At 49.9% G+C, this 18,711-nt stretch overlaps 1 protein-coding gene across 5 annotated transcripts in view; it reads left to right on the plus strand.

Moving 5' to 3' along the window:
* Positions 1-18,711, plus strand: part of MYH11 (myosin heavy chain 11) — a 124,252-nt gene that overhangs the window by 10,207 nt on the left and 95,334 nt on the right. For all 5 annotated transcript variants that reach the window (XM_078439751.2, XM_078439747.2, XM_078439748.2 and 2 more), the window contains exons 2-3: positions 6,441-6,802; positions 16,173-16,329. In XM_078439751.2, coding sequence (XP_078295877.1) covers positions 6,458-6,802; positions 16,173-16,329 — 502 coding nt within the window. In that variant the 5' untranslated portion in view covers positions 6,441-6,457. The remainder of the gene's footprint in view (positions 1-6,440; positions 6,803-16,172; positions 16,330-18,711) is intronic.

An 18,711-nucleotide genomic window follows, 5' to 3' on the forward strand; every position in this document is an offset into this window, starting at 1 on the left:
AGGGGTGGCTTTTTATTTTATTTTATTTTTTTAAGGTTTCTTTATTTTTTTGAGAGAGCGCAAGCAGGGGAGGGATAGAGAGAGAGGGGGACAGGGGATCTAAAGCGGGCTCTGTGCCGATGGCAGAGAGCCTGGTGTGGGGCTCGAACTCATGAACCGTGAGATGGTGACCTTAGCCGAAGTCAGAAGGTCAACCGACTGAGCCACCCGGGAGCCCCAGGGGTGGCTTTTTAAAAATGTGAAATTGCCCTTGCTTCTGATTTGCCCTGTATGTGTGCGTTGTGGGGAGAGAATGTGTGTTTCTTCCCCTTCCTCTCTCCCTGTTAGTCTTTTATTGTCCTTGTTTGACTTTTTCATTGTGAAAACGTTCCAACATATGCCCAAGTAGAGAGGTCACTAGGACACCCCCCCAGGCACCTAGCGCTCCACTTTGGTAATGATCAAACTGGGCTTTGTCTTCATCTCCCGCTTTTCCTCTGCGTCTCAAAACCCCCTCGCCCCCCGCTTCTAGTTTATAAATTTCTCTCCTTTTTTTTCTGTATGTTCTTAAAGAAATGGAGTCATTTGTCTTAGGCTTTCCCGCCTGTGGATTTCATTGCACCCCCCCGCCTTCCCCCCATGACAGTATGTAGTGTGTTCCCTGTGCCTCGCGTTTCCTGGGGTGTTGGACCCAGAGGCTCTGCCCGCTTTGGCCCCCATCCCCACCCCTTTTCATTTCTGGAAGAATATTTCCTTGGTGGTAGAGGCACTTTCTATGGCATCCCATCTGGGGGCACATCGTTCTGATCAACTCCTTACTGTGATGGTTAATGTTGATTAACACGTTTAGGTGACCCCCTCCTGATGTATCCATGGTAAAGTGCTCTATCCACTTTTCATCTTACACCGTGGGTCTGAAAGTATAGACCCCAGACCCACATTCCTCATCATCACCCAGGAACTTGTTAAAAATGCCAATCCGTGGGTGCAAGTGAGAGAGGGGCAGAGAGAGAGAGAGAGAGAGCATCCCAAGAGGGGCAGAGGGAGAGAGAGAGGCAGAAAGAGAGAGAGAGAAGCCAGGCTTGAGCTTGAGCTCAAGACGTGGGACTCGAACTCATGAACTGTGAGATCATGACCCGAGCCGAAGTCAGACGCTTGATGACTGAGCCACCCAGGTGCCCTAGACGGGAGTATTTTTTTTTTTTTTTTAATTTTTTTTTTAACGTTTATTTATTTTTGAGACAAAGAGAGACAGAGCATGAACAGGGGAGGGGCAGAGAGAGAGGGAGACACAGAATCCGAAACAGGCTCCAGGCTCCGAGTTGTCAGCACAGAGCCGGACGCGGGGCTCGAACTCACGGACGGTGAGATCATGACCTGAGCCGAAGTCGGACGCTCAACCGACCAAGCCACCCAGGCGCCCCTAGACGGGAGTATTTTTTTAACGTCAGTTTAAAGTGAGGTTTTGGTGGGGGGAGTGGGATGCTCTTGGGATGATGTCCTAAGCAAAACCCGTAAGAATTTAAAAATGCAGGTAATGTGATTGTTAAACCCAGGGCCATGTGTCTGTCTGCAATTCTTCGTTTCACTCCTTTTGAATGATGAAGTGATTATTCAGATTTGGGGAATAATTTGCTCATTTCTCCATCTTGTTAAAAATGAGCTACTAGATCATGACTCAGGGGAAAAGTAACCACCCCCTCTGAGCTTATCAGTTTCTTATCATTGTTATTTTCACCCCTGAAGGAGAAGAGGGGCGGTCGGAGTACTTGCCTGTCCTTTCCTGCCTTGTAGTCTGTGTCTCAGGAGTTGGCTGCCCATTAGTGAGATGTGGGGGTTATTTTGGTGAACTCAAGGAGCTGTGAATTCTTCTCTGCTGAAGTAGGGCGTCAACCACACAGTATGTCCTGGTGGCCATACATCCTAACTCAGCCTATGTCTTAGTTCCTGGAGGCACAGCAGCAGTGGGTGGGGGAGGACCGCTGGGGCAGGTGGGAGGAGCTGGCTGGCAGCAAATGTTACTAGGGCAGGGGCAGCTCCTGCAGGAATGGTCTGGAACGGGCTGCTAGACAGAACATTAAGAGTCTGTTGCCTCAGCACCTGCCTCGTGAACACATCCAGACGGTGGGAGGAAGAATGGGCTCCTCATGTGGAGAGGACGGTCACTGACTTGGAGTTGTACATACAGACTTTTCTTTGTCAATTACTTAGTGACCTCGAGGAACTAAGGGAAGTCAGAATCAAGGTTTTGCTTCCCTCCCCGCCCCCCATTCGTTACCAGTTTGCAAAATAACGTCTTGGTTCCCCAGCATCTTACCTGGCTGGCCTTTAAAATTTATTTTAATCATCATGCCTCATGGGTTTAAACGTATTCATCTCTCCATTCTTAGCTTTATTTTTCTTACTAATGTTCAAACTCTGCCATATTGGACCAGATAGAACCATAGTTTAATATTTTAGCATACAATATTCTAGACTAATTTTTTCAGTAATCTCTACACCCAACGTGGGGCTCAAACTCATAGCCCTGAGATCAAGGGTCGCAAGCTCCACCAACTGAGCCAGCCAGGCTCAGTGTTGTAGACTTTTAAATATGTATACACACACACACACACACACACACACACACACACACACATATATATAATTATAAATATATTTATTATTATAAATATTTCAATCAGCTTTATTACAATATAATCTACATACAGTAAAACTCACCATTTTTTAAAAAATTCACTGGCTTTTAAGTGTACATACAGCCCAGTGAGTTTTGAGAAATACGTACCGATGTGTAATCACCACCATGATCAGAATATAGAAAATGTTCCTCCCTCCTCCGAAAGTTCCTTTGTGCCTCTTGGCAGCCCATTCCCCTCCCTGTGCTGGCAGCTAACTACTGATCTGCTTTCTGCTGTAGTGGTTTTGCCGTTTCTTGACTTGTAGGTCAGTGAAGTCATTGAGACTTTTGGGTCTGGCTTCTTTGGCTCTGTGTAATGCTTTTGAGGTTTGTCTGTTTTTCTATTTATACATAATTGTTAAAACATCTTTCGATGTTTATTTTGAGAGAGAGCGTGTGTGCGTGAGCGTGGGAGGAGGTGAGAGGCAGAGAGAGAGAGAGAGAAGGAGAGAGAGAATTCCAAGTAGGCTCCACGCTTTGTGCTCAGCACAGAGCCCCGACGTGGGGCTCATTCTCCCAGCCGAGAGATCATGACCTGAGAGTTGGACGTTTAACCAACTGAGCCACCCAGGTGCCCCTGTACATAATTTTAACTTGGACATACATCATGAATATCTTTGCACAATCAGTGGTCACCTATTGTATGATTCCATTGATAGGAAATGTGTAGGAAAGACAAAGCCCTAGAGACGGAGAGTAGATGAGTGGGTGCCAGGGACTGGGGATGGAAACGGGGAATGTGGGCAGACCAGCACAAGGGATGCCTTTTTTGGGGTCATGGGAATGTTCCAAATTTCATTGTAGTGATAGATGCACAAGTCTGTAAATTTGCTAGAAGTCATTGTACATTTACAATGAGAGAATTTTATGGCATGGAAGTGGCCCTTGGATGAATAGGTTAAAAGAAAAGGGTGAAATTTTGGCATAAACGCAAGCCACATCCTTGTGCGTCTCTTAGCCCTTGTCTATTGCCTTAGGCTGAACTCCTAGCAGTGGAATTGCACGTGAAAGGGTTTGCAGAGATGTTAAGGTTTTTCCATCCATAAGGGTGGCCTGTGCAGAGGCCCAGCCCCTCCAACGCCTGACAACACCGGGAATTACTGATAGTTTTCATCTCAGCCAAGCTGATAGGAGAAAGTCAACATCTCACTGCTTTCAGATTCTTCCTTTACTGGCAAGGTCGAGCACCTTTTTCTCATGTGTAGTGGCCGTTGGAAGCTTTTTGTAAAAAACAAACAAACAAACAAACAAACAAACCCGATTTTTTTTGATCATAAGTTTAACAAAAAATTAGGGAACCCCAAATACGGTAGGGGCGCCTGGGTGGCCCAGTCGGTGGAGCGTCCCAACTTCAGCTCAGGTCATGATCTCACGGTTCAGGAGTTCAAGCCCTGCGTCGGGCTCTGTGCTGATGGCTCAGAGCCTGGAGCCCGCTTCGGGTTCTGTGTCTCCCTTTCTCTCTCCTCCTCCCCCGCTCACTCTCTGTCTCTCCCTCAAAAGTAAACACTTTGAAAAATTAAAAAGCTACAAAGACAGTAAAAATACATAATTAAAAGTATACCCATGTTCATAGTAGCATTATTCACAATAGCTAAAACATGGAGGCCAGTCAGGAGCCTATCAACAAACCAATGGAGGAGCCAAATAGGGTGTATACATCCTGCGGAATAGTATTCCGCCTTGAAGAGGAAGGGAATTCTGACACATTTGCCAGCCTAGATGAACTCTGAGGACATGATGCTGAGGCCAGTCACCAAAAGACAAACACCACTTGTACGAGGAACTTAGGGCAGGCAGAGTCCTAGAGACGGGAAGTAGAATGCTGGTTGCCGGGGGCCAGGGGAGGGGAGTGGGGAGTTAGTGTTTCCTGGGGACAGGGTTGCAGTTCTGCACGATGTAAAAAGTTCTCAAGGTGGATGGGGGTGACGGTTACACCCCAGTATGAATGCACTTCATGCAGCTGAACTGCAGTGACCCTTAAAAATGGTTGATAGCAAATTTTGTGCTACGTATATTTTACCACGATGGAAAAAACTGGGAAAAAATGATAGAGAGTGAAAATCCCAGGGGTGCTTGGGTGGCTCAGTCGGTTGAGCATCCGACTTCAGCTCAGGTCATGATCTCGCGGTTTGTGAGTTTGAGTCCCACATCTGGCTCTCAGCTGTCAGCACAGAGCCCGCTTCAGATGGTCTGTCCCTCTCTCTCTACCTCTCCCCAACTTGTGCGCTCTCTCTTTCTCTCTCAAAAATAAACATTTAGGGCGCCTGGGTGGCGCAGTCGGTTAAGCGTCCGACTTCAGCCAGGTCACGATCTCGCGGTCTGTGAGTTCGAGCCCCGCGTCAGGCTCTGGGCTGATGGCTCGGAGCCTGGAGCCTGTTTCCGATTCTGTGTCTCCCTCTCTCTCTGCCCCTCCCCCGTTCATGCTCTGTCTCTCTCTGTCCCAAAAATAAATAAAAAACGTTGAAAAAAAAATTAAAAAAAAAAAATAAACATTTAAAAAAGAAAGTGAAAGGCCCCTCACACTTATACTCAAGTGCATATTTCTCCATTTTTTTTTTGCCTGTATTATTCTAAATATTTTATTTTTTTTCTTTATTAAATGTTTATTTCGAGAGAGCGAGAGTTGAAAGGGGGAAGGGCAGAGGGAGAGGGAGACAGAGGATCTGAATGAAGCAGGCTCTGTGCTGACAGGAGAGAGAGAGAGAGCCAAATGTGCCACTTGAACCCACGAACTGTAAGATCATGACCTGAGCTGAAGTTGAACGTTTAACGAACTGAGCCACCCAGGTGCCTTGTATTCTAAATACTTTAAAATAAAAATGGGGTATTATACCTACTGTTTACACTCTCCCCTTTATTTCATTTTTTTAAAAAGCTTTACTGAGATACAATTCTCGTGCCATGTAATTCACTCATTTAAATGGTACAATTGAATGGCTTTTAGCATATTCACAAAGCTGTACGTCTGCTGCTACAATAAATTCCAGAACATTGCCATCACCCCTAAAGAAGCCCTGTACCCCTTAGCTGTCACTCTCCCAGGCCCTGGCAACCACCAGTCTACTTGAATCTCTGTGGATCTGCCTGTTGTGGACATTTCATATAAAGGGCATCCTACAGTCTGTGACACCTTGCGACTGGATTGTTTGACTTGGCGTAATTTTTTTGAGATTCTTCCGTGGTGCGGCATGGATCAGTACTTCTGTCCTTTTTCAGGCTGAATAATATTCCACTGCATGGATAGACCGCATTTTATTTATCCATTCTATCTGTCCACGGACACCTTGGTTCCTTCCCTGTGTTAGCCATTGTGAGGAATGCTTCTGTGGACATTCGCTACGAGGTTTCGTGTGGACGTCTGTCTTCTTTCCTCTTGGGTTTACACTTGGGAATGGAATTGTTGGATCCTATGGTATCTCTGGGCTTAACTATTTGAAGAACGCCTCTCTTTGATTTTTATAGTAAACAGTAAGACGGGGACATCTTTGGATGTCCACGCACGTAGACCTAATTCTTGCTTCGAGACCCCTGGATAGTAGTATCTTGTCGCATGAAAATAACGTGGTTTGTGGGTCCGGTGCCATGATGGCTGACAATAGGCAATGATGCAGACCCTCTCATGAGGGACTTTGAGTTGTTTCCATTCTTTGGCCACATAAACATACCGCAGGGAACATCCTCCTACTTGGCGGAATGTTCCCTAGGCATGCGAGGCAAGGGCTTCGACCGTCTTTGGGGCTCGGCTCTGGCCCAATACTGATGCTGTCGCTTTATTCCACAGGGGACCAACCAGGCACCATGGCGCAGAAGGGCCAGCTCAGCGATGATGAGAAGTTCCTCTTTGTGGACAAAAACTTCGTCAACAGCCCAGTGGCCCAGGCTGACTGGGCCGCCAAGAAGCTGGTCTGGGTCCCTTCAGAGAAGCAGGGCTTCGAGGCAGCCAGCATCAAGGAGGAGAAAGGGGACGAGGTGATCGTGGAGCTGGTGGAGAATGGCAAGAAGGTGACGGTCGGCAAAGATGACATCCAGAAGATGAACCCGCCCAAATTCTCCAAGGTGGAGGACATGGCAGAGCTGACGTGCCTCAATGAGGCCTCTGTGCTGCACAACCTGAGGGAGAGGTACTTCTCCGGGCTCATCTACGTGAGTATCTTGGGACAGCCAGTCCCTTCGTGCAGGCCTACGGGTTGGGAGGGGGAAAGTTTCGTTGGAGAGGGGCCCCATGGTGACGTGGGATCGTTCAGACTTGGGTCCAGACCTCAGCCCCACCCCACTTAGTTCGGTGACACCAGAAAATGCTGCCACTCACCAAAGCCTCAGTTTACCTGTAGGTGAAATGGGAATACTCCCCTCCCCCCGCCGCCTGTGAAGGAAGTGCAGAGATGGCACGTGACCCCACATGCGACGTGCCAAGGGACATCTTGGAGGTGACGAGGTACGCGAAACCTCTTAGGAAGGCTGGACCCCCTGGGCAGCCAGGCGGGAGGCGACCTGGGCGTCTGGCTAGGTTCTGCGGAGGCCTTCCCTGTCACAAATGGGAATACCTAGATTGGACCCGGGACTCCTCTGGGTCGGCCGTGCAGACCAGAGCTGCCCTGTCCACGGTGGTAGCCATCGGCAACCTGCGGCTAACTAAATTTAGATGCAAGTTCCTTAGAAGTCAGAATGCATCTCTTTGGTGGCACTGGCCAATATCCAGTGCTCGACCGCCACCTGAGGCTGGTGGCTGCTGCATTGCATAGCACACTTCTGTCCCCGCAGGAAGTCCTGTGGGGCAGCCTGGGATAGATGATGGGGGACGACGTGACTCAGGGGGTGTGCAGGTTCCTTGTGGGTTTGGACCCACTCTCCGGAGCAAAAGGGACCTCGGTGGCCCCCTGGTGTTCAACTGCTGGGCAGAGGGCCCTCCGGGTTAGACGCGGTCTCTTTGCCTCTCGGAAAGGGCATGCCGATCCCTTGGGTGAGTTACTTCATTTCTCTGGCATTTCGTTGCCTTCTCTATGAAATGAACGCAACAAGACTACCGTCCTCACGGAGTGGGTTACGCTGAAAAGAAAGCACTTGTCACGCCTCTGGGCACATTGTCAGCGCTCACAACGCTCGGTGTTACTGCTGGTTATGCCGTTGTTAGGGTCTTGTTTCTTGGATCATTTGCAAATTGGCAAAGACAGTCTCTTCATCATTGTGCCCTCCGACCCCGTCCCTTACATGTTGCCGCGTGAAAATTACCAAAGCAAACCAAACCAAAAAAAAACCCCTTGTCATCTATAAAAATGCTCTGCAGACTTTTTTTCCTAATTAGGAAATTAAGTCACGTTCATCGCAGGAGATTCAGAAAGTTCTGAAAAGCACAGCCGACACAGAAACCAGTCCTCGCCCAGAGATCACAAACTGATAAGATGTTGCCATGTTCTCGGTCTTTCTCTGTGACTATGGTACATGTTTACCTATTTACGAGCCTGTGCACATAGGTTAGTGGCTCGCTCTTTCTTCTGCATGAGTCAAGACCGAGCATTCCCACATTTCCATTATAACCCCCCAAAATACCCTCTTAGGGGCTATGTAATCTCTAGGGTAACCCATGTTGTGTAACTTGACACGTCTTACCTCATTTAAGCAGCAGACCATCCGCTGAAAAGTATGCTTGTCCCATTTTACAGATGAGCAAGCTGAGGCTCAGAGAGCTAAAGCCTGTCCTTAACTGCCCTGAGCAGGGAAAGTATCTTTAGTCCAAGCTGTTCCTTGTATGGCAATACCATCAACCTGGAGCTGTCAGCACAGGACGGACGTTTCTAAGGAGGCCAGCCTGCAGGGAGCTGGGGTAAAGTGGGAGTTCTCCCAGGTCTCCCACCGAAGATGTGTTCTCTCCCGGGGGGAGGTCAAGGACAGGCCTGTGTGTAAATCTCCCCTCCTGTCCTCTGACCCAGCGTTTGAGCCCAAAATAGAAACCAGGAAGAAATGAAGGCCTCCTGAAGGTCCCAAGACCCAGAATATCTAATCTGACAAACAGATGGAAGCTTTGATTCATTTTTTTTTTTAAATTGCTGCTATGCTTCCCTGCACAGATTAGACGCAAAGCCCCCTGGCCTTGTGACCACGTGCCTACTCCTGTCTCCTTCCTTTCTGCTCAATTTAATCACTTAAATTGGACCGGTTGTCCGTGATGGAGGAGATCAAGAAGGAAGCGGGGGAGGGGAGGCACAGCCAGTTAGTCTCCAAGCACCTGACAGCGGGAGGTACAGCCCTTGAGAGCAGGTGGGTGTTGGCAGGTGATGCTGGAGCATCCGGTGTGTGTGTGTGTGTGTGTGTGTGTGTGTGTGTGTGTGTCCCCGTCCATCTGTCTGTCCAGCTTTGCCCTTGGTAATGAAGAGAACTTTCCCCTCCGTTCTGCAAAGTACACCTCAAATCAAGACTGCTGTCCTCTTGGTTCTAGAAGAGTCCATAGAAGCCACTGGGTCCTAGTTCATGAGCCTTTTGATGCAGGTTCTTGGCATCTTTGTGCAGGTTCTGATCCTGGCACACGGCAGGGCGGGGTGGGGGGTGATTCCGAGTCCTCGCCCACCCTCACCTGCCCTGCTGGCGACCACTCAGCAGTTGGCTCTATTTTTAGTATATGGAGGATGAGACCAGGGTTTCAGGCACAGGAAGATCAGTAAAGTGTGGGCTTTGCCTGTCCTGGGTCCCATCTCAAGTCCTTCCCAGCGTGTTGTGTCCTTGACCCCACTGGTGACAGCATAGGTCACCTCCCACTCTGCGCCTGACCTGTCCGAGGCAGAGACCTGACCTGACTTGCCTGGGAAGGGAGGGACCTGTGTCACACTCGGCTGGCCTGCCCAGCTGGGGGATTTGTGGGCTCTTGGGTGTTCTGTTTGCATCGCTGTGGGATTCCGGGGGTTACACGGCTCAGCCTGTGCCCTGAGCCGCTTGGTAATTAAGAGGAGGAAGATTAGACACACTTGAGCTCAAGGAAGATGCAGGAGATAGTTTCTAACACGATGGATGGATTAAGAAAATGTGCTGTATCCGTACAACAGACTATGATTCAGCCTTAAGGATATCCTATCATATGTGACAACAGGGACGAACCTAGGGGACATTATACTGAGTGAACTAAGCCAGTCACAGAAGGACGAACAATCAGGATGTCACTTACCTGAGGCATCAAAGATAGTCACGCTCAGAATCACTGTGGAAGGGGGGTTGTCAGAGGTGGGGTGTGTTGGGGGGTGCGGCTAAAGAAACTGGTGGGGGCCTGGGTGTCTCAGTCGGTTAAGTGTCTTGATCTTAGTTTGGGTCATGATCCCAGGGTCCTGGGATCGACCCCCACATTGGGCTCTGCCCTGCCAGCGTAGAGCCTGCTTGGGATTCTCTCTCTTCTTCTCTGTCTGCCCTTCACCCACTCTCTCTCCCTCTCTCTAAAAATAAATGAATGCATTGAAAAAAAAAAAAAAAAAAAAGAAACTGGGTTTTAGAAAAGTTAAATAACTTGATAAGAAACAGCTGGGTCTTGAAGCCGGGAAGGCTGGTCCTGGGAGCAGCGCTTCTCAACGCTACTCATTTATTCCTTCCAATGATCCTGGGAGACGGAGGCTCTTACCGCATTTCAGAGACCAAGATACTGAGGCTCAGGTGGGCTTGGTCCTGTTGCTGGGACTCAGGCAAGGTCTGGCTGCCTCCAGGGCCAGAGTGACGACCCCTGGATGGTAAGGGGCTGTAGGATATCTGGAGGCTTGAGCAGGAGGTGATGGCTGTGGGCTGGGGCATGTGGGGATGATGCCATGGGCACCATTAACTTTGAGCTCGACAAGCTTTATGTGCACAGAAGGAAGAAGTCTAACTTTTCACTTAGGATTTCTTGAGCATCTACTAGGTTGTAAGCCTTTGGCCCAGAGTGAGTAATTTTTTAAAAATGGAGGAGTTAATTTGATACACTCTCCCCCTTCCTCTCCAACTGCCCCCCCCCCCCAAAAAAAGAAAGAAAAAGAAAATCTCAGTTGCTGGCATTGCTTTAAAAAGCAGCCCCTGGGCCATCCTGTTAGGTGGGCTGTGGGCCTTGTTTTTGCATAAGCCTCACTGCTCCCTGTTGTCTCCCAGACCCTGAGGCTGAGAACTGTTGGTCGTTAATCACCTACCTATTGTTCTCCTCCTACCTGGCTTACTTTAGTCCCATCTGACATGCTAGGTCCCTGTAAACAGTAGGACTTTACACCCCTGTTTCAAGCCTCTGGGGTTAGGAACCTGATCCAGAGCGAAGGTGGATGGCCTCTCCGATTGATTGGGTTTCCAAGCCCAAATTCCCGACTTGTGAACCCCAAAGGATATTTTCCTCGTTCTTACGTCACTGTTCGAGGAAGACCAGGGGGTAAGGAAAGGCCTTCCTTCCAAAGTCAAGCAGGGGATGATGTTTTCTTTATGGACACTTGGCTCAGTGACCTGAAGGAGTACCCACCCAGGGATGCTGAGAGCAGATGATGAGCAGCGGCCTCTTGAGTGCCAGAGAGTCCTGGAGGGTGGGACAAAGATACATGACTGCACCGAGTCTTAGAAGGTAGAAAGAAAACACAGCTGGAGCCTACCCTCTGCTGAGCCCTGTGAACTCACTATTCAGATCTTTCTAATTGACATGGCCTCAAACCTTTCTAGTAACGTGAGGCTATCCATGCAAAGACCTCAAGAGAATATTTAAAAAAAAGAAGCATACATGACATCTTATGGCTTTTTCTTGTGTTTGTTTGTAACTATCTAGTTGAATTTAAAACACTGGTTTGAATAGGTAACACATACAGATAGGAAATAGTATATCAGCATATCAGGAATTTTGCCTTTCACCCCCATTCCTTCTGATTCCCTTCTGTAGAGGAACTGCTCTGGTGTTTCTTTCATAGGCTTCCAGAAATACTTTATGCATATACAGGCAGATGCATGTGTATTTGGTTTGGTGTACATTCATGTATATGTACAAACACACTCTTTTTTAATGTTTACTCATTTATTTAGAGAGAGAGAGAGCGTGAGTGGGGGAAAGGCAGAGAGAGAAAGGGAAAGAACCCCAAGCAGGCTCTGCACTCAGAGTGGGGCTCGATCCCACGAACCCTAAGATCACGACCTGAGCCGAGATCAAGAGTCAGACGCTTAACCAACCGAGCCGTCCAGGTGCCCCTAAATATACTCTTTTTAATGGCAGCATGCCATAATTATGAAGCTAGCCCCCTGATGATGGATATTTAGGTTGTTTTTAGTCTCTCTTCCCATTCAAATCAAGGCTGCAGGAAATTGCATTCCTGGTGGACCGTGTCTGTCTGATCTTCTGTCTGGCAAAGAAGGTACGGGTCTCCATCTTTTTATAGACAGGGAAGAAGATGGGGAAGAAGAGACTCAGGGGTTCGGCCACTCCCATGAGTCACACAGGTGATGAATGAGGGCAGAGCTGAGGTTCTCCCCTGGCCCGTGCGGCTCAAAGCCTGTGTTCTTTCCACTTTTCTCCGTTGGTGCTTGTTTCTGCCGCAGGCTGTGGGAGCAGACTCCTGCTCAGAGCTCTGTGGCTGACCATATAAAGTGTCAGGGAAAAACCGGAGTCACTTCCTAATACGGTCACAAGAGGGAAACCCTGGGCCTGTGGCTGGGACCTGCTGGTGGCATGGGGCCCTGAAATGCTGGCCGGGACACAGGAGGCGGGGCTATTGAAACCTCTGAACTTGACCAGCTGGAGAGGACCTTGGGGACAGTGAGGAGGCAGAAACACCGCCACCAGCCGGTGAGCCGGGCGGGTCTGGTGAAGGCAACGGAGGTTGAACACTGTCGATCAAACCTCCAGATTCTGCAGCCCGACCACCCTGCCGGGGGCATGCCTGCTCAGCCCTTCCCCTCGGGTCGTCGTGCCCTGGAAAGATTTGCTGCGCTGAACAGAGATTCAGATCTGCCTGGAAGCTCTGGTTAAGTGCTTGCTGGGTGCTTAGCACCAGGAGGTGTCCCAGGCAAACAGGGGGAAAGGGACAGTTTTTCAGAAGCTGGTGATGGATTTGGGAGAGCCACACATTCTTTCTTTTATTCATTGCCTTCAGCAACTATTGACTGGGGTCTGCCTTGTATACAGCCCTACGCTGGGTGCTGGAGAAACTGTGATGTGCAGCTTGTGGTCCAGAAGGTGACATTTAGGATGAGCCCTGGAAGAGGAGATGGAAATGGCTCTGGGAAGATTGAGGGGGGTGGGGAACATACTCGAGGTACAGAAGCAGCACCTGTGAAGCTTCCAGACTGACAAGGGTTTTGTCATCATGAAATCAAGGCAGCATGGTATGGTCACTAATGTTTATTGAGCACCTGCTGTATACCAGGCACTCTGTTAAATGCTTCACGAGCACACTCTCACAGCAAGCCTTTGAAGGATCTCTTACATACCGTCATCTTGTAGTTGAGGTTAGTAGGCTCAGAGAGGTTAAGAGACTTTCCCAGGGTCACACAGCCAGGAAGTAGCAAAATGAGGGTTCAAACCAAGTCCTCAGTACTCAATTCTGTATCCTTAGCCATTGACCTTTACTGCCTCCAGCTCAAGGGCTTGGCGAGGGTGTGGTTTGGGCTATAAATGAGCATTGTGGTTGGCACTGGGCACAGCCCAGAAGGATCTGGAGGTGGCATTCAGACCTGAAGGAGAGGTAGGACTTGGCTGACGTTCATTCAAACAAGTGATCGTTGACTGGGCACTTAGTTTATGGGAGGCTTCGCACTGGGGACCGGGACACAGATGAGTGGGGGACACAGAGCCCCTGTTCTGGAACAACTGTACCACCAGCTCAGCAAACATCTCCCCAGCACCTACTATGTCCCGGCCCGGTGCAAAGCCCCGGGTCACAGAGATGAAGACATCGGGGGGTCCCTGCTCCAGGGCAGATTTGTAATCAGCTTGCCCCTCAGTCATTTATTGAGCAAGCATTTAGTGAGCACCTACTGTATGCCAAGGCCCAGGCCTGAACTGAAGCAGAGGAAGAGGGTGGTCCCGCCCTCAGGGCACTTGCTCTGGTGGGAGGGGCCTGGAAGATCAGATCAGGGAGTGGGGAGTCGGGCTGATGGTGGACTCGTCCGTCTCTGTGCGGTCTGGCCCCTGCCCGCCTCTGCAGGAGCCTCACCCCTCAGCCTGGCTTGTCCCCTCCTCGATGCTCCAGAAATACCGCACTGCTTGCAGGCTGCACGCACACACTCGCCCTGCTGCCTTCTGTGCCTTTGCTACCTCCTGAGCAGGATAAGCCCTTCTTGTCTCTTGAGACCTCCTCGCTGGAGGTTTCTCTGACCGCCCCCAGGGTGGGTTAGGGCCCTGACTTATCCCCTGGGCTCCATCCTCGTTCTTTGGATGTCATTGTTCAATGTCCTTGTCCCTGCTCTGATCTGTGGGTTCTTCTGATTTATTTCTCTCCAGCATGGTGGAGACCTGTCTACTACAGACCTGTACATAGTAGGTGCTCAATAAATGGCTGATGGATGTTTCGACAGGCCTGTGTGACCTCATGCCTGCCTTTTTAGGGCAATGGTGAGAACCTGAGAGATTATTCCCTCCTTCCCCCACCAGTCCTGTACCTTTTGAAGAACACTGTCCACCTCTCTACGTGGGACCATTGCATACCATTGTCCCTTAGCAGACTGAGCGCTGGAGAGACCCTCCTCCGATCAGCTGTAGCCAGGGCTGAAGTCTCTTTGAGGGCAGGACCTTGTGTTCTTTGCCTTCTTTAACCCCAGAGCCTTGCACGGTGACTAGGACGCGCACACTGAATGAACAAGCAAGTGAATGAACGAATGATGTGTTGTTTCTCTTTCCATAGGATGGGCAGGGGTCGGGTAGCCTCACGGGCGGCTCTCAGGCCTGGGAGTTGGCCAAGGTGGGCTTAGTGCTGTCAGGGTCTCACTTTGTGACTTTGGTCAAGTTGCTTAACCTCTCTGGTGTTGGCTTTGCCCTGAGGGTCGCCCAGAGGTGGACCATTGGCTCTTCCTTGAGTCCCTTCTAGGGGGAATTGGAGGGAGGACGTGCTTGGGGGGTGTTGGAGCCCCAGGCGACCCTGATGGTATCTTTCGGGAAAGGCAGTTACTGTGGGGCAGGTCGGAACCTGTGCCCTGAGCTGTGACCTCAGCCCAGGGGGCAATCTGATGTCCGGTAAAGAACAGCCATAGTGATGATGGTGCCTCCCGTGTGCGCGCGTGGTGGGGTTTGCGGGGTGCCTCCACCCCCTTTCCCTGTTCTGATTATTTCCAGATGCTCCTGTGCCCTTGGTAGGGCAGGACGACGATTTTGTTTTAATTGTGGTAAAACCCATGTAACATACAATTCACCACCGGATCCAGTTTCAAGGGTACAATTCAGTGGCCTTCAGCACATTCGCTGTGTTGTGCAGTTATCACCCCTGTCTCGTTTCGGAACGTTTTTATAACCCCACACCCATGAGCAGTCACCGCCCTCCCTACCCCACCCCCACCCCCACCCCCGGCCTGCCCCCCGCCCTTCCCAGTCCTTGGAAACCAGATTTCTGTTTCTGTCTCTATGGATATTCCTGTCCTGGCCATTTCATATAAATGGAATCATACGCTATGTGACCTTTGTGTCTTTCATAGTGAGCATACCATTTTCAGGGTCCGCCCATGCCGTACCTTGTGTCAGTACCAATCTTTATATATATATAAAATTTTTTTAAGTTTATTTATTTTGAGGGGTGGGGGAAGAGAGAGAGAGGCAGAGGCAGAGGAGGGGGGGGCAGTGTGGAATCTGCCATGGGTCTCGAACCCACAAACCTGTGAGATCATGACCTGACCCGAAACCAAGAGTCAGATGCTTGACCCACTGAGCCACCCAGGTGCCCCAGTACCAATGCTTTTTAAGGACAGCTGTGTTTGTCCCTGTTTTGTTTTTTTTTTTCTACAGATGAGGGAGTACCTTGTTTACTGTGCAGAGCGTGAGATCTGGGGAGGAGGCGTCATGGTCTCTAGGTGCAAATTTCTGGCCGGCTGTGTGTGTGTGACAACCTCCCCAACCCTGTTTCTTCATCTGCCGTATGGGCGGCAGGGAAATCACCATGCGACTGTCACAGGGTAGATGGGAGGCTAAATAGAGAGATGCCTGTGAAAGGGCTTAGAGCTCAGTGTATACAGTATACAGTAGGTGCCCAACAGTTGGCTGTGGTCTGAGCCCGTGAGTCTCTGGGAGGTCTGAACCTGGACGATTGGAAAGCACGCAGCTATAAAACAGAACGCGGGTGGTCCAGAAAGCCAGTCTTGCCCCTTGGTCCTCTTCCCCCATCCCTGTCCTTAATAGGGATGTCAAGGGGTTCCCGTGAGGACTCTAAGCCTCAGTTTCCCCACCTCTAAAACGGCAAGACGAACGCATCCAACAGTTTTGCTGTGAGGATGCAGGGAGAAAATGCACACAGAGCGCTCGGTAAGTGTTCGAACGCAGGCGGTGACGGCTGTCGCTGCTCCCGGACCTGCGGGCTGGGTGGCCGTGTTCTGGAAGTCAACTCGGGTTCTCTGTCCGCAGACGTACTCCGGCCTCTTCTGCGTGGTGGTCAACCCCTACAAGCAGCTGCCCATCTACTCGGAGAAGATTGTGGACATGTACAAGGGCAAGAAGAGACACGAGATGCCACCCCACATCTACGCCATCGCCGACACGGCCTACCGGAGCATGCTGCAAGGTGAGCAGGGGACGGGGACCAGGACGGGGACGGGGACGGGGACGGAGCTCCTCCCCTCCGGGCCCGCCCGCCTGCATCCTCGCCAAGAATGCGGAGCTTGGCGGGCAGGCGCTGGGCCCCGGGAGCCTTGTGACTGAAAAAGGGAAAGAAGGCAGCTGAGCATCTGGGCGCTCGGCTGGGAGGGCGAGAGAGAGCAGGCAGCTTGGGCAAATACGGGCATGGGCCGCCGGGGCACCCGGCCCCTCTGCTGCCCCCCGGCCCTGCGGGGCCGTCAGGGTGCGGACCGCGTGGTGCCCTCACCTCCGAAGGAAGGGGGTGACTGCCAGCCCTGGGACTGAGCCAGCCTGCCCTGCACTTGGAGCCAGCCGAGGCTGGAGTCCCGGGGGGTGGTGTGAGAGGTCTTCGCCTCTCCAGCCTCAGTTTCTCCATCTGTAAAAAGGGAGTGATAGGGTCCGTCTCGCAGCTTGTGGAGATTTTAATGCAGGCGTTTCCAGTCTGAAGGCCGTTGCTTATTACCTCCATGTTGATGCCTCATTATTATTACTATTCTTAACTTTTAACTGAGGCGAAACACACAGACAGCAGGGGGTGGCCAGATGTCATGTCCAGCCTAAAATTGATTTTTGCATAGGTCTGCGGTCCTATAACCACCACTCAGACCAAGATGTGAAAGATTTCCAGAAAGTTCCCTCATGCCTCGACCTAGTCACTACCTCCTTTATAACCCCCCCCCCCCAAGGTAACTGTTACTGTGACTTCTGTCACCTTCAGTTTTGGCTCTTGTTAGACTTCATAAAAATTATGTCCTTATATTCATATTTTTCTCATAAGCTCCCTTTCTCACAATCTAGTTCCGACTGAACAAGATTTAGCTAAGAGCATGGATTCTAGAATAGGGGCGCCTGTGTCTAAATCCCGGCTCTGCCACTCACTAGCTGTGTGACCTTGAGCAAGCTACTTAACCTCTCTGTGCCTCTGGTTCCTCATCTGCAAAAGCCAATGACAGTAACTGTGACCTATCTCATAGGCTGATGTGAAGATTAAGTGAACTATTGAACATGCAGGGCTTAGAACAGAGCCTGGTACTTAGCCAAAGCTCACTAAGTGAAGGAGCGCCTGGGTGGCTCAGATGGTTAAGCGCCTGACTCTTGATTTCAGCCCAGGTCATGAGTTCACAGTTTATGAGTTTGAGCCCAAGTCGGGTTCCACACTGCCAGTGGGGAGCCTTCTCGGGATTCTCCCTCTCTCCCTCTCTCTATGCCCCTCGCCTGCTTGTGCTCTCTAAATAAATTAAAACTAAATAAGTAAATAAATAACTCAATAACTCAGCATAAACTATTCTCATCATCGTGCATAAAACCGGATGTTAGACATTGCAACTATATACGTTTTTTTTGCATGCACATGGAAAATAATATATAACTATTAAAATTATTAGTAGTAGTATTTTAAATTTTAGAGTGAGAGAGCATGAGTGGGGGAGAGGGGCAGAGGGAAAAAGAAAGAATCGTAAGCAGTCTCCGTGCTCAGCACGGAGCCCGATGTGGGGCTCAATCCCACGACCCTGGGATGAAATCCCACGACCTGAGCTGAAATCAACAGTCAGACTTTTAACCGACCGAGCCACCCAGGCGCCTCTGTGACTATTAAAATTAAAATCATAATCTGAGTGGCATCTAGAATCACTTTGTTGTGCTTCATGGATCATGGACTGCATCTACTGTGCTTCATGCAGGGCTGGGTATGCCAGAAGCTTGGAAAACAGACATTTGCAGTTGTGGGGCCTCTTCTTAGCCTCTATTTGAATAGCACTTTGGGTCAAGGCACAGACCTCCTTTAACAGGAACACACATATTCTCTTTTTTTTTAAATCTTCACCATCTATGGGATAGGGTCGGTGTTACTACCTACACTTTCCAACAGAGGCAAACGAGTTTCTCAAAGTGCTTGGGAACCCAGGCCATGACCCAGGAGGGCTTACTCCAGGAATGCAAGGCTCGTTCACTCTTCAAAAATCAGTCAATATGACAGTCTAAAGGAGAAAAACCACACCACCAATCCAGAGGTGCAGAAAAAAGCATTTGACAAAACTTAGTATCTGTTCATGAGAAAGTATCTCAGCAAACTAGGAAAAGGAGGGACTTTCATCAACCTGGTATAAGGAATGTCCAAAAAATCTATAACATCAGATTTGATAGTGATAGTGACAGGTTGAATCCTTGCCCCCTAAGATGAGTAACAAGGTAAGGGTGTCTCCTCTTACCACCCTTGTTCAACATCATATGTACTAGAGGTCCTAGCCAGTGTAATAAGGCAAGAAAATGAAACTGGGGCATCTCCAAGTTGTGAGCTTTACCTGTTGGACAACCTTGGTCTTCTTTC

This window comes from Panthera onca, chromosome E3 (assembly GCF_046562875.1).
Source record: "Panthera onca isolate mPanOnc1 chromosome E3, mPanOnc1 haplotype 2, whole genome shotgun sequence".
Lineage (NCBI taxonomy): Eukaryota > Metazoa > Chordata > Mammalia > Carnivora > Felidae > Panthera > Panthera onca.